The following is a 15,704-nucleotide window of genomic DNA, read 5'->3' as shown; positions in this document are numbered from 1 at the left end:
ATATTTTGGTTTGTCTTCTGACCAAAACAAAACGTAGAAAAATCAAGGCCTCCAGTGAAAAGATTATTCTGCCTAGCTCTGTTTTCCTAGGGTTGCACAGAAGTAAACACCTTCCAGACAGTGCTTTGAAAGTTGCCAAGTGATTAAGAGCAGAAGTATGAAGAGCTGAGGGCCTGAGCTGGCCAGACATTTGTACCAGGGGCATAAATAGAGCTGAGGTCATTGCCTTGCCCCCTCCCAGTGTTACCTGTGGTGATGCTGCAAACAGGACCCAGTTCCATCCTCCTTGGTGCTCCAAGCAAAGGGGCTGGGAAGGGCAAAGTTTTAGACAGAGCAGTGTCCTGAATGACGCTGGTTATTGCAAATATGTCATTGTATAAACATGGTTTGTGCCCTCAAAAACAGGTAGCAGTCTGGATGCCTCCCTCAGCACGTCTTCCTTGGGATGCAGCCCTTCAGGGCCACTTCCCTGGCTGGGCAGCACCTCCTGCAGCCCCTCCAGCCTTTACAGACACTTGCACTTTAAAATAAGAGAGGCTGTGTGGGGAAAGTTGGGTTTTGTGACATGGGAAATGAATGCCCTGAAATCTTTTGGGAATGCACAGTGCTCTCACTCCAGCTCAGGCTGGGCCTGCAAAGGGCACCATCCTGCCCTGGTGATTAAACCACCAAGTCCTGATTTTTTATCCTCAGAGGAGATGGCCTGGGCTATTGCCAGCAGGTTTGATGAGGCACTGATTCAGCACAATTTCTACGTATTTCAATAAAATGCCATGTGCTGTTGGTCACGGTGGCTTTGCAGGTGAGAGTGTCCCAGTGAAGAACTCACAGCCCCAGCTCAGCACAGAGCCCTGAGTGTCTGCCTCAGTCCCCCTGGCTCCCATGGATGGGACTTGGCACGTGTTTGATATGAAGCAAAGACATTTATAAAATATTAGAATCAAATACATGAGGCAGCACAGACAGGGCAGCAACCTGAACCTCTGAGTGCAGTGTAGGGAGCACAAAGAACATCCCAACATAAATAGCAAGAACTTTTTTGTGGGGTCTTGTAACTGCACAAGAGTATCTTGCATTCATTTTAAAGATTACTTGAATCTATAATTTTCAATTGTAGAGTCATTTATGTTGGAAAAAACTCTAGGACTGAGTCCAACTCTGAACCCAGCACTGCCAAGCCCACCACTAAACCATGTCCACAAGTGCCACATCTACATGGCTTTTAAATACCTCCAGGGAGAGTGACTTCCCTGGGAAGCCTCTTCCAGTGCTTGACAGCCCTTTCAGCAAAGCCTGCATGTGTTTTCTGTTAATGGCTTATGGTCTCAAATAGTTTTTATTCACTGGTATTTAGGCAAAAAAAATGTTGCTTGTTGTCTTTAAGAAAAGTAGCTTATTCTCTGACACATGGGAAACTGATTATCTCTGGGTTTTATTGTGGGGGGTATGTGTCCACAATCGACTGGGAATACTGGAAAGGGTGTAATTTGGAAGTGATTTTAATTTTTATTTATGAAAAAGTTCGATTCTGTGAAAGGGCTAGATGGCATTTTGAAAAGCTGCTTTCACTGTAGATCTGTTGCTGTAAGCTTGGCTGAAGGGAAAACATTTGCTTTTGGACATCTCAGTGGTTTTTATGCACAGTTTTATGCAAGTAATTTGAATCCAAATTAAACATATTGAAGTTACTTCTGTGTGCGCGCTACGTTTTCGTGACGGTAATGTCAGGATGTTTCTTTTGTTAGCTCATGTAAAAGTTAATGGCTGTACTCTGCCAAGGTTGGAGTAGGGTAATGATTTTTTTCTGCCTGTTTGTGTTTTTCCCTGGAGCTGGCATCCCCATTCAGCTTAAGTAGTGGAAAAGTTTGTTCCTGACACTTGCAACCTTTTGTAGGTAGGGCTGGGGTCTGTTTGCTGCCCATCTGTGCCTGCCACCACCAGTGGTGTGAGGCTGGGGCAGTGCTGACAGAAACACTGCTCAGGGTGACTCAACTGCTCCCTTTCCAGCTCCCTCCTGCTTCCCAGCTCCCCACCCACCCACCCTGCCCAGGAGCTGGGGGGAAGGAGCTTCCCAGCAGCCACACTGGCTCTTGCAACCAGAACTTCCCACACAGCTCCAACCAACCAGAACTTCACTGAGCCATCGTAAAGATGCACGGGGTCTCTTTAGCACTCTATGTCTGGAGCATTTTGAATTAGGCTTCTGTGAATTAATTAATTTCCTGTCTTTACAATTAGAAGACTTTAGGACAGGGGCTTTGCCTCGTTAAATAACTCACCACACTGCCATACTGAGTAACTCACGAGGGCAAGGGTTTTATCCTGGGTGGTGCTAACACAGAGTGGCTTTAATTTCCCCATCTTCCTAGTAAGTCCTTACCTGAGGAAGCACCTGAGTGCTCTTCCCTGAGTACATCGTCAAATAATCAGAGTTGCAAACCAAATCAACAGCTCAATCAACCTTTCCATCGAGTAGCAATTCACAGCCAAGCGCCACCAACCCTAAAACTGGGCAGTGGCAGCTGTTCCTGAGTTTGCAGTGCAGCCTCTTCCCTCTGGCTTCACATCTGCAGGAAAGAATCATTCATTCCAACACTGATGTTGGCTGGTGGAATTATGCTGCTCCTTGAACATGTTTTCCATGAGTAATGAAATTGTTGAGGTACCTGCTTTACTTAATATGTTATCTAATGTTACCAATGCCGTATTCTCACCTCACGCAAGGAAAAGTTGGTAGCATCTTGGGTGAAGTTGCTTCTTTCCCTCAACCTGTGTGACCATCTTTGAGACTCCACAGTAGAGAGTTACCCAGGGCTTTCTGCCTATTTTTACAGGAATGTTATTTCTGTTACTTCAGCACTGTTAAATTCCAAGGTGCCCCTGTGCTGCAGAGGAGGAGAATCAATATGTGAATGTTTATACTGCCCCAGCCCACCAATATTTGAGCTGCTTCTGCTTACAAAGTCTTAAACCAGAAGCTCTTAGTCCAAGATTTGAGCAGCACTTGAGTTTTCAACATCCTCTCAGAGGCTCTGAGTAGATACATTGCCAAGAAAGTGGCTGTGAGACTCCATGGATATGGCAAAATGTGTTGCATACACATCTTGTTTATCCTGTAGATGCAATACAGCTGGAATGAGTGGATGGCAGCTGTGGCTTTGGTTGTGGGGTGTTGGGTTTTTTTTGTGTTTTTTTTTTTTTTTTTTTTTTTTTTTTTTTTGTAGTAGCCAAAGCATTAATCAGGGCAGGATGGTTTAATACTGAACAACCTGGATCTGATTGCAGAACAGTTAGAGAAATGCTGAGGGTTACACCCTTTTTTATTTTGCCAATATTTTCCATAATATTTATAGGAGTTTCCTTGGTGAGTTTGGGTTCTGATGGATAATTAAGCATGCTTACTGGAGACTGCTTTATTAACTTAAGTCTTATGCATTTCATATACAATAAAACAGGGATGTGTCCTGATTTCCAATTGGTCTCTGCCATCATGCTGTGATTTTTTTGTTAATGTAGGATTAAAAATTATTTTTTCCATGCAGATAATAAAACCAAACAGGAATTAATTAAGGAAAAAAATGCTTCCAAAGATAAAGTTTGAGGTCATGCATATGTACTATAAAGAACATGATTGCTGAAATCTTTGTGTTAGTAAGGGGGGGAAATGAAAGCTCCTTTTATTTTATTTTTCTCACGTCTTCTATCATTAAAATCCAGTTCTAACAGCAGAATACTTCTCTTTTTCATGTGTGTTGAAAAGCAGCTACACCATGTATCAAAGCCATCAGTCCAAGTGAAGGATGGACTACAGGAGGTGCCACTGTCATCATCATAGGAGACAATTTCTTTGATGGGTTACAGGTCATATTCGGCACCATGCTGGTTTGGAGTGAGGTAGGTGTTGTCTCATAGCTAATGTCTCACAGCTTTGTCTCCTTGTAGCCAGCTTGTCCTTTCTCTGGGCCACATGCTAAATCAGCAACAAATGTTGACATACAAATCCTTGCCTCGCTCAGTTTTATGAAAATAATTAGTCAAATTTAGCTGTGGCAGGAACCCATTATAGCCAGGGGGATTTGCATCTTCTGGTGCTGGCCAAGAATTTAGCTCAGTGGGTTTTATTCTGGGGAAAGGGGAGGATAAAGGCCTGTGTGAATAATTCTGGGTTTAGCACTACCATAGCTAAGGGCCCACAGAAAACATACATTTAGGTGATCCCACTTTCCAGGGAAGGTGGCTGCTGGTAGCTGCAGCTCAATGAGGTGGAGATTGCAGAATTCAGCACCCCTGAACAGCATATCCTGAAAGCCTGGATACTTGGTGTAAATAACATTTTCATAGCAGCAAACAAGTGCACCACATTGTATCCACGGTGGACTCATACCTAGCAGGGGTCCCTGCAGTTTCACAGGAACCCTTTCCTTGTTTCTTATCCTTTTTTTTTTTTTTTTTTTTTTGCTGTTGTCACTCCTCCCGGCTCCTTAAATCCTGTCTTTTCCCAGCACATAATTAATTGTGAAGCCTACATTCCCCAAAAACCGATGGAAAGTTAAAACCCAGGCAACATCACCCCAATGGTCATGGCCAGGGTTGTAGAAGCCATGGCAGAGTTCCCCCGCTGGCACAGGGAGACAGCTCCAAGGACAGGTTTATATTTTGAACTTAGGGCTTTCCAAAAGCATTTTTGAGGTTTAATAGGAAATAGTCATTTTCATTATTTAATACCGAAAAAAACCCCAACCTCCCTGAAACATCTCTGCAACACTTCCCAATGGCGAGAGGATCTTCTGATGCTTTACCTTCCATCCTGTAAATCTTAAATCAACACCATAGCTTAATTTATATCCAGCACATTCGCCCTACTGATTCCATTGCACATATGGCAGCATTTTTTCCATGTGAAGAGTATTCTCTAATGTCCTTCACTATTCTCTCTCTCTCTCTCTCATCCTTCCACTTGAGGACAAGTGTGGATGAAAGGGCATTCCAGAAAAGGAGAGATAGTAAATGAGCCCTATTCTGAAGCCCTTATGTGATCATGAAAGTGCCCCCTGGGCCCAGTGTAAGCATTTTGTGTGTTAGTATTGAAGCCATTATGGCTGCAGACGTTTCACAGGGAAAGGTGAAGGGGCTGGGAGGAAACTGCTCCGATTCTGGTGCTGCAGAATTGGATCTTTCATTATAAATCTTGATTCTATTTATTAGGGGAAGCCATTAATTGTCAGTTTCGAATCTCAGGAGATTGAGTTCTGGTCAAAACATTGTTGCTGATGGTTGCAAGGCCTTGTCATGGAATTAATAATGTTAGAGGGGGTGTGGACCAAAGCCAGTCTGTTGTCTGGGAATGCTGCAATGGGCTGCAACTCTTTCACTGCCTCTCTCTTGCAGAAATGCTTCTCATTTCATAACCTATAAGAGCAGTCAAAAATCATATAGGAGAAAACATTCTTTCTAAAAGAAGCAGACAAACATGGTAAACAAGAGCAGAAATGCATGAGCTGAGTGATCCCTAAATAATAGTGATCTATAAATAATTCAAATTACACATACAAGCCACCTATGAAGTGCAAAATAAGTTCTTTCATTTGCCTTCCCATTTCTAAAAATGTCTAAGGAATTTTCAGTACCCAAGAAGAATATTTTTGTTTTACTTTAATAGGGTATAAAATTGAACTGTCAAACCTCTGAATCTGAGTCCATTACAAAATTGGAGCAGGCTCATCTTGAGTTGCCAGTACGCCCCAGTTATGAGCAAATTTGGCCAGGTTATTTTGTGATTGAATTCTGGACGAATTTTAAAGTTCATCCTGTTGTTTCACGGATCCAAAAAAAACATAATTTTAACTGGGCTTCAGAAAATCCCAAACAAAACCAGATAGTCAGAGACTAAAGAAAAAGAAAGAGTCTTGCAGAGCATTTTCATGTGGATTTTTCCAGCTTCAGTTTCAGCGATAATTGCAGGTGGTTTGGAGGATGAAGTCTAATATTGAAATTAAGCATCATTTTGCTACAGACTTTGCATGGGACCTTGGGCAAATCGTATAATCTACTTAAAGTTCAATTCCCTTTCTCTAAAACAGTAATAAGATTAGTCACCTTCTTTGGAGAGGTGCTGTGAAGGTAATTATCGTAAAGGTCCTATATTACTCAGACTTTATTATAGCAAAATCCCTGTAAATACCTGAGCTGCATGGATATTTAAAATATAACTCCTACCCTAATTCAGAAGTATGGTTTAGAGTCAAAAAACCCCAAACAACTTCCTTTTAAGAGTGAATTTGTTGCTGTCAAGCAGCATGTTATAAATAATTTGAAATGTAAATAATATATTTTTAATTTATTTTACATGTATTCAAGTTTTGTAATTGAAATATTTATATGCTTGAAATGGAGTTGACTGTGTTAAAAAAGGAGGTTTAAAATGGTTTCTGAAACACATATTTATTATTTAAACATATATTTTAGCTGTAAACACTCTAACATAATTGCAACCTTTCTCAGCCAGGGAGAACTAAATAAAAAACTTAATTTGTCACATTAATTTTGAGCAGAAATGCAGATACCCTAAGCCAGTAGGTTCAATTAATCCTTACCTCCCATATTACTTTAGAAAAATGACTTTAAAAAAACCCTGATATTTTTAGAATACAGCAGAATGGGCCGTCTAATGCCTTTTTTTTTTTCCAGGGGACTTTCGTAACCGCCAAACAAACAGCGCCGGTCTATGGTGTGCACATGCTGGGTGTGCTCAGAGCCTCCCAGCAAACATTCTGTGTGCCAGGCAGGCCCTGCTGCCTCTCTGTGCAGTGCACACACACACGGAGCTGGAATCCGGGGGTTTCACCCAGGCTCCGGGTCCCTGCGTGGTCACAAATATCCCAAATCAGCGCTGCTGATGAGAACATTTGCTTGTTTCTCTCTCCTGTTGGGGTGCTCAGACTCTGAGAGTCGACTTGCAGGGCAAATACTTGATTGTGAAGACAAAATTAGTTTCTTATAAATATTCCACAATATTTGCTTAAAATGAACTATTTCTTCAAACATTTTCCTGCCAAGAACATTCCTGCAGCTGTAGAGAGTCAGCTGGAAACAACTTCTTTTTCTTTTATATTAAGAAAAGATGAAGCACTGAAAAATCTTTTTTTTATTTTTTAATTTTTTTTTACCTTTGTACAGCACAAAAACAGAGGATGAATTTTTGGTTTGGTGGCTTTTTTTTTTTTTTTTTTTCTTTTTACTGCTGCTGAATCAAATTCAGTTTATTTTGCTTTTTATGTTTGTTATTGATTTTGGAAGTCTCTGACTTTGAGTGCTTATTTTGGAGCTCTGACTCATTTTTAAAAAATGAGTAGGCATCCTCTTTTTGCAAACCAAGGCTTATTAAGCAGCATCTAGATGCCCAGAATTGAGGCATGCAAAGTCATTGGTTGTTTTTAAAAATATAGGTACCCTAAGGGTTCTGTTCTCACTGAAAGCTGTCATTACCTTCAGTTGGTGGGATTTTTCTTCATTCCTGTTCTAATGGTCCTCTTCACACAGAGTCAAAGTCAAATTTATGACTGATTGTCACCATTTCCCTAACCACAAACCAGAGCTCAAGCATGCAAAAATAAACTAGTGACTCAGATTAATGACATCTACTTATAAAATGTCACTTTTAAAAAAAGAAAGTAACCTGGCACTCTGAAGAGTGTGAAATGATGCTGTATCACACAAGAATGCCTAGAATATATTAGCAAACCACAGAAAGAGGCTTGTTGTACACACTCAGTCCAAATGTGTTTTGGATTTTGAAGGCCGGGCACTGCCCACCATTCAAAAGATCTCTAACTCAGGTTTTAGTGCAGCCCACTGCATGTCCCAGCTGACATGGAAGAATTTATATCAAACAGCAAATGCAGTTGCTAAGTATCAGGCCAAATCACTTGAAAATCCCTTGGGAGAAAGGTCCAGTTACTAATTTTATGTTCAGCTCCATTTCTCAATTTGCTAAATGCTGGAATGGAGGAGGAAGATGGATTTGAGAATTTTGTCTGCTGGGTTCATGTCCAAATCACAGACTAATGCCTTGTTCAAGATTTACATTTAGAAAATAAATTCAGAAAGGAGCATAACTCATATTTAGGAATTCTTGGTTCTTGCCATGTTGTTCTTTTGGTGTCTGTTCATCCACCAAGAGTTTCCAGCTGAGGTGATGTTGCACAGCTGGCCTTGCTGGGTCACACAGGGAGCTCATCTACCTCAGAGTCTTGTGTGTGTCACTGGGCAAGGACAGATGCTTAAAAACAACACGGTGAACATGTCACGATGCTTCCCCAAAACTCTTTACCAGTCTCCAGCTCTTTGGGGCTCAGAGGCATCCAGGAGTGGTGTCTTTACTTTTAATATCCCTGGATGGTAATAGCTCACCTCTTCCAGATGCTTTGCATGTAAATATGAGGCAGATTGTGCCCTGAAGAAGGAGCAGGCTGTCAGTGTGAAAGAAGAAAAGCTGGAGTAGGTTCCCAGCATCAGGCCCCAGGTAGACAGTGTAGACAGGAAAGCATCACATAATCCTGGAGTTATGGAAGGCAGGGGCAGATCTGCTTTTGCTGTGGATGGGCTTGGACTGCCCAGAGATGTACAGCACCAACTGGGTCACTTGGATTGCAAACCAGAGTCAGGACAATACGGAGAGCTGCTCCCAGCCCACAGCAGATCCTGGCAGTGCTGTGAAACCAGAATTTGACATTCAAGGTGGGAGGTTTCGATGTGCAAGGGAATGTTTTTTGTCCCTTAAAGCCAATCTCCTGCTATGACAGCAATCTCAGGAGCTCCTGGTGTGTAACCAAGCTGGCCAGTTCCCTCTTTGTGCAGGAGAGCTGAAGGCTGACCCAGAACAAAGGCCCAGCACCAAATCCCTGCCAGTGGTCAATGACAGATGTGATGGAGAAAAAGCAAAAGGAAGAGGCACATGTATTCTCCTGGTATACCTCCCAAGCTTTAGTTGTAGGGAAAAGAGGAATAAAATACATCCTGAGTGTCCTAAACCATAGGACTTCAGACATAATGTTCACCCTTTGGGAATGTGTGGGCGACATTATTGTATATTTGTGGTTTTAAACACAGTTAAACTTATTTACTTCAGAGCACAAAGGAAAACCAAACTGTTTGTGGAGAACAAACCAGGAAACTTGCTTAACTCTCCCCAGCTCTCTGTAACAATGGACCATAAATAGGTCAGACATTTCTTGGGAACCAAGGAAGATGAGTATTGGAAAATGCCACAAATTATGTTTAAAGAACATTAAAGTGGTGACAGACCAGTAAATGCTGGGAAATTCAAAGATACAACCAGAAGCTGCCTGTATAGCTCATGCCAGAATTGGGGTGAGGGATGCAAGGCTCATGCTGATGTAGTAAGATGAGCGTGTTAACCTTTACTACTAAAATCCTTGGCTGTTTTTACAAATATTTTTTCCCAAAAATGCCATAAACTTTTTCTCATCTTGCCAGTTCACCCAGTTAACCAGAACCACTTGAGGATGGGATTTATCTCAGTTATATTTGGCTGCTTACAGTTGAGCAAGTAGTCTAAGCTTGTCATGTTGGTTCAGTGGGGAAGGGTCAAAGCTTCCAGGGACTGGCTCATCCCAACATGAGAGGTGTCTGAAGCACTAGAAATCAATTGCTGCTTGGCACTGCCTTCTGCCTCTGCTGGCTTTTTAGGGCATGGAGAGAATTGGCCTGGACTTTTACGCTTCGGTCAGCTCAACTGTGAGACAACACAGTTTAAGTAGAAGCATTCCTTGGAAGTTTGGGGTTGGGGTTTGGTTTTGGTTTTAATTTTTAGTTTTTTTTCCCAAATTGATAAAGTGAGCAATTTAGGAAAAAAGGCAGGTTTCTTTTAAAAGTAAGTGAGTTTCTAAACCACATGATTCCAAAGCAGAGCCTGAAAACATACTTTTGGAGCTCCCAAACAAGAAGACATCAACCCCTACATGATAATTTCTAAAATGACATGTGGCTTCTGACTTCTGTGGATCTGAGTAACTTTTGGAGCATTTGATGCTGGTAGTTTTGGTTTTAACATTCAACTTGATTTAATATTAATTTTCTTATTTTAAATATGGAGAGCTCCCTACTGTGTGTGCCATTTCCCTCTGTAGCACAGATGGCTCTCAGACAGATATTACTCTCCTTCTGTGCTCTTTTTTAGTCCCATGCCCTAAACAAAGAACTGGATCAAAGTTTGGATTTTTTTTTTTTTTTGGTAGGGCCTTACTACAATGCTGAAACATTTAGTTCTTAGTAAAAAATAAGAACTAAATAAGCTTTTTATTTAAAAAAATCTATTGAAATTTACTCCTTAATCCAGGACGTGATTCGACCAAGAGCACAGAGCAGTTGACTGCATGGGGTGCTCACACTTTGCTCATAACCTGTCAAGCCAGGTTATGGTCTTGGTTTTATTTGCCCCTCTAGAGGTGCATTAATGTGCCACAGGCAGAGAAGGATTATCCATGTGCCAGAGCTGTATCTTGGTTGTTGGACACAATCATGTCATCTTTTCTCTGGACTTCTTTTTACTGTTTTTTTCTGAGGGAGCACAATGAGTGAGAAGAGGACATTTTGGTGATGGGGAAGACAATGCTGTAGTTTCTGAGAGCAGCAGAGTTTATCTTGCTCTGAATTAGTGAACTCCTAGATAGCTCTGCTACTCATTTCAGGGACCACATTTTAAATCCAGTCCAGAATCCTGAAAAAGCAAAAATGGTCTAGAGCCTGGAAAGTGCAACACTGACTCGCCCCAACCTTTGTGCCAAGAGGATGAGAATCCCCTGCCCCAATAAAAAGAAAGTCAGGTTTATCTACTTATTTCTGTGTAAATCTACACCTGAAGAAGCCCTCTGAGATGTGTGTCAGTCATTGCAGTGAAGCAGACTGGATGTGATGGTTAGATGCTTTTCTTTGGTACATTGTTTTTGAGTGCTCTCATAATTTTGAAGGAAAGATCCAGCATCCTTTAGAAGCCAAGGCTGCATTGCTACAGGAATCAGTTACACCTCCACAAAATGAACAGAAAATTAAAACAGCAGCACAAGGTGTTTTTCTAGTCTACAGATGTCAGCTGGGGGCTGGAGTTTTTAAAACCTTGGATTTGTGTTGTGCCATGTTCACACGGGTAATCATGTGTCATTTATGAATCTGATTTGTTGGACACTGTCTTGACCCCAGAATTCATCTGAGCAAACGTGGGTGTCCTGCTGCTCTAGGCTGGAGTTATTGCATTAAACCAGGGCTGATGCTTGTACTAGGAAGCAAGTGCCTGCCGTGTATGAAAATGGGAATAATGCTGTTGCAAGAAAGTTTGTAAATATTGTGGTCACTAGCTTCTGTGTGGGTTACATCAAGATTGTATTCAAACACTGACAGGTTAATTACATGTTTCAAAGCTTATTTACTGTGATGTGAGAGGAAAGTGTTATTAAAGAGGTGTTCAGCATCTAACAGTGCTTGTTTTCTCTTTCTTCTCCCTTCCCAATGTTTTCTCTAGCTGATTACTCCACATGCCATCCGTGTACAGACGCCTCCCCGACATATCCCAGGGGTTGTAGAAGTCACATTGTCCTACAAGTCTAAGCAGTTTTGCAAGGGAACGCCTGGAAGATTCATTTACACAGGTATGGATGCTTTAAATGTAAGGGGGAAAAATAGGGCAGGCAATGTATCACCCTTGCTAGGTCTTCTGCTTTCATCATTAAAAGTTGTGCTGCGTCTTATTGTTTTGGCTGAGGATGTCACTGAAGGCACCAGTTTGAGGTTGAAATCTGGGGGAGGTTGGAGAACTGGGGGACTGTAGGGATGAATCTGAAAGCACACCAGTGTTGGATTTGTGTTTGCTTGTTTGTCCTCGCAATGGGACATCTCTTTACCCAGAGGGGAGAGGAAGGAGGGAAACAGATACTCCAGTACTTAAACAAACAGAGGAAGAGTGCAAGCACAAGGAGCCAGACACACAAACCTGCCTTGAGAAGGATCCTCCTAAACATCTCCATCTCATGTTGTCCAGCAGGTCTTGCAAGGTTTCAAAGCCTGTTTGCCAGTCCATCTCACCATAACTCACTTGTCTCTGGCTTCCAGGCAGCTCAAGTAGCTCTCAGCCCAGTCAGTGCTGCAGACAAAGCAACTTGCAGTGTGCTTTGGGGTGGTCTCCCACACTGGAGACCACTAAGTTGAGTGATTTGGCCTCAAAATCTAGCAAAAAACCCCAAAACACTGTGGAAGATTGCAGGTGCTGTCAGTGTCAAACCACTCTCAGTAGTTAAAGGAATGGCCTAGGAAATAAATCATGTAGCAGCCTAACTTTTAAAAAGCATGTGTGTCATTGATTCCTCTGAAAGTGTATGCTACAGGAATTAACAGCTTTGCCCTGGTTTTGATGTGCTTTTAATGCACTTGTTGTTCACATCTACAGACAGGACTATGCTGGAACTGTTTGCCTGAACTGTGGTTCAGCACAATCCAGTACAATTAATTTCCTCATCCTCAGTTGCCCCTGGAACTTTAGGATATATCATAAATACTTGTGACTAAGGCATTCTGAGTTCCACTGGGCTCATACATTGCTCCAACTCTCAGTTTACACACAGGGACTCGAGGTAGAGGAGAGAAGAGCAGGAAACTCTCATTTGAATTTTGTTAACACTAAGCAAGGTGAACAAAGGTGCCTTATAATTCTTTTTTGTCTTTTTCAAGTACCCTCTCCCCCAGATGAGATTATACACTGGGTTTCTTTAAACTGGCTCTTAAAATGCTCACATATTGCCCTGCTGGCTGAGCAGCAGGCACTTTTGGAAGCTGTGTGTGTTTATTTGTGAGCATTATGGTTTCAGCAAAGTGTGGGAAATCCATATATTGGACAATAACACACCATATAAAAAAAATTAATTACAGTTTTGAATGTGTTGGAACAAAAGGAAAAGCAAAGGTCAAATTGATGCCTTGTGCAAATTGATGGTGTGAACCATGACAGGAGGGTGTTGCCCAGAGCTTTGGACTCTTTGAGGTGAATCCTTTCCCTCCTCTCTTTCTTGGAGGAAGTTGTGTTGTCCTGCCTGCTTTCACCCCACTAGAGTGGCTGCCCCTGGGGCTGGTGAAATGGCAGGTGTGGATATGGAAGGGGAAAAAAGGGGGAAACCTGCTCCCCTTAACTTTGCAAAGAAATTTTTGATGATTTCTTTAAATGTAAAAATGGTCTGAACCCATTTTGGGGTTGCTTTTCAGATCATCATTAATTAGCTTTCCAGTAAAAGGAGGGCAGCAGTTTAGCTTGTCTGCCCAGAAGCAGATGGCTGAATGTGGAAATAAAGTGTCCCAGTAGGGAGAGTGTTTCCATATATGCATTTTCTGGTTGGTGTTTAAAACACAGTATTTTTCATCCAGTAAATGAAAGTTATGAAATACTGAACAATAATGATAAAATCAAGGTGATCCAGTCCATGGACAATTCTCTCATGCAGTTACTTACAGAGTTACAATAGATACAGAAAAGGTGTTGTGACTGAAATCCTACCTCACACAATTTGCATTTCCCTTTTAGAATCAGCCTGAACTTAAATGTAGCTTTTTAAAAAGGACTAAAGGAAACTAAAATAAAAAACAATTAATGCATCCTGACCTTCAGAAGTGCCTTCCAGCCCTTTAAACAAAATGCAGGTTCAGTACATGCCTGCCGATTAGTTTTAGTTAATTGAAAATTATAGGATTGACCCAAGAGGAAAATTTTGTTTGCACTCCAATCACTTTTACAAATTAAGGAAAATTACCACAATTTTGTTTAGCTAAGGTTTCACACTGAGTTCACGAAATTAGCTCAGCCATCCCAACAAAGTCAGCACTTTGTTAGTGAGCACTAGAAAAAAACTAATAGTCTATGGTGTGTACAAACGAAGCATAGAAAAAGCTATGATGCTTTAGAGAACTAGGCCAAGTGGTTTTAATTAGGATTATTGGTTCATTGTAAGTTTTGAAGAACAATCAAACTAGCAGATTAGCTGTTTCTTTTAAAGCTAGAATTTCTTGCCATTCATTTTTCCCATGAGAACTTGTTTTAACTCCCACATAGCACTATTTTTTTATGTTATTTTTTTTTTTTTTTTAACAAGGCCTGCAGGAAATGGACCAATTGGAAGTTGGGATACAGTAACATTCCCCAGCATCACTCCAGCCGATGGGAGTTTTTCACAATGTTCTTCAGTGAACTCAGTGTTCTGGAACATATTACAAAACCACAGAGGCCAAATGTTTTCTCAGAGGAGTTTGGCCTCTGTTTTTGGCCGAAAACATTTCAGCATCACTTGCTGCTTATTTACCCTGCTATTAAGAACAAGAAAAAGGGGAGAGCAGAAAAAGCAAGGGGGGGGAGAAGCAAAAGAGAGTGTGTGTGAGAGAGAGAGAGAGAACAAGACCTGGGGTTTGTGGGAGGTGCAGGAGTTGATCAAGCGTAGTTTCCTTTCTGGTGAGAATGTCCCTGCTCGTTAATGGTCCCATTTTGTGGTCAGGTCTCATTTAGAAGAAATTATTTTTAATCAGTGTTCAACAAAATATCCCCTCAAGCCACCTGGCTGTAAACTGTTTTTTTCTTACTGTTAAGTAGTTAAGTTCTCAGAAGAAAATACCCAGTGACCCATTAATTTTAGCCTTTTTTTCCTCTTTAACTGCAAATAACTTAGTAACATGATCTCTAAGTAGTCCATGTGCCATCTAGGAATCAAGGTCACATATATACAGAGAAATCCTGGCTTTTGTGAGTATTTCTGAAAGAAATAAACCAGTGTCAACCCTGTGCTTACAAGAAAACATAAGTTTTTTATTTTCCATCTGCAGAGCGAGCCATTAGCATGCACTTAGAGAGCAATTATTTCTTAGATTTTCAGCTTTGACATTCCTGAGAGAACGTTATTAGAAATACAGAAGTCTGAACACACCTTGAATGTGTGTTCACTTTGGAATAATATTAAAAATCCATATTACACAGAGAAGTACCCAGACATGCTGTGGCACTGCTCATCTCTAAGTCTCTTCTGGCACTGGAGAGCACTGAATGAATTCAGCTTTGTCTCACAACTTGGGAGTCAAGTGTGTGTCACTACCATTGTTTTAGGACTGGAGAAACTGATATAAAGGAAAATGTTAGAAGTACAAATCCATAGGAAGGTGACTCAGGGCATATACGGTCGACTTAAATAAGAAATGAGCGTTGGCACAAATTTGTGATACCCAGACAGGCCTTTGAGATTTTGTTTGGGTTTGTATTTATTTAAAAAATGGATGCACCATGGACAACATGAGTTTTACAGATGACTTTTACAGTGGTACTAAGCTGCAAGATTTGAGTGGGGCTGCACGACTGTAAGTGAGATGAGAATTTATCTCACTGCATATTGGAAAGGACATATGGAGGGCCCATAAAAATGCATTATGCTGTGTCTTCTACCACCTGCTCAGTTTAAGATTTTGTGCTTTTTTTTCCCAAAACAGAGCAAAGGACTTCAAAGGGGCCAGAAGTACAGAGCTGTGTCACTGAGGTTGTGTGCAACACGGGTTAATCCAGATTCTTGGAGCAGTACCCCCAATACTGCTCCTCCTTTTGGAAATAGGTTACATGCTTGGATTCAGGTTGGAATTTAGGGACCATTTTAATTTGCGTTAGGCTTGCAGGG

General features: G+C 41.3%; 1 protein-coding gene across 9 annotated transcripts in view; it reads left to right on the top strand.

Annotated features, from left to right (window-relative positions):
- The window catches only part of EBF1 (EBF transcription factor 1), a 267,442-nt gene that overhangs the window by 196,999 nt on the left and 54,739 nt on the right, over positions 1 to 15,704 (top strand). For 5 of the 9 annotated variants that reach the window (XM_068206047.1, XM_068206042.1, XM_068206040.1 and 2 more), the window contains exons 9-10: positions 3,761 to 3,894; positions 11,537 to 11,663. In XM_068206047.1, coding sequence (XP_068062148.1) covers positions 3,761 to 3,894; positions 11,537 to 11,663 — 261 coding nt within the window. The remainder of the gene's footprint in view (positions 1 to 3,760; positions 3,895 to 11,536; positions 11,664 to 15,704) is intronic. The other 4 variants (XM_068206044.1, XM_068206041.1, XM_068206048.1 and 1 more) reach the window with 1 other exon arrangement.

This window comes from Anomalospiza imberbis, chromosome 15 (assembly GCF_031753505.1).
Source record: "Anomalospiza imberbis isolate Cuckoo-Finch-1a 21T00152 chromosome 15, ASM3175350v1, whole genome shotgun sequence".
Taxonomy (NCBI): Eukaryota; Metazoa; Chordata; class Aves; order Passeriformes; family Viduidae; genus Anomalospiza; species Anomalospiza imberbis.
The sequence above is the reverse complement of the archived record's forward strand: the minus strand, read 5'-3'. Positions and strand labels throughout refer to the sequence as shown.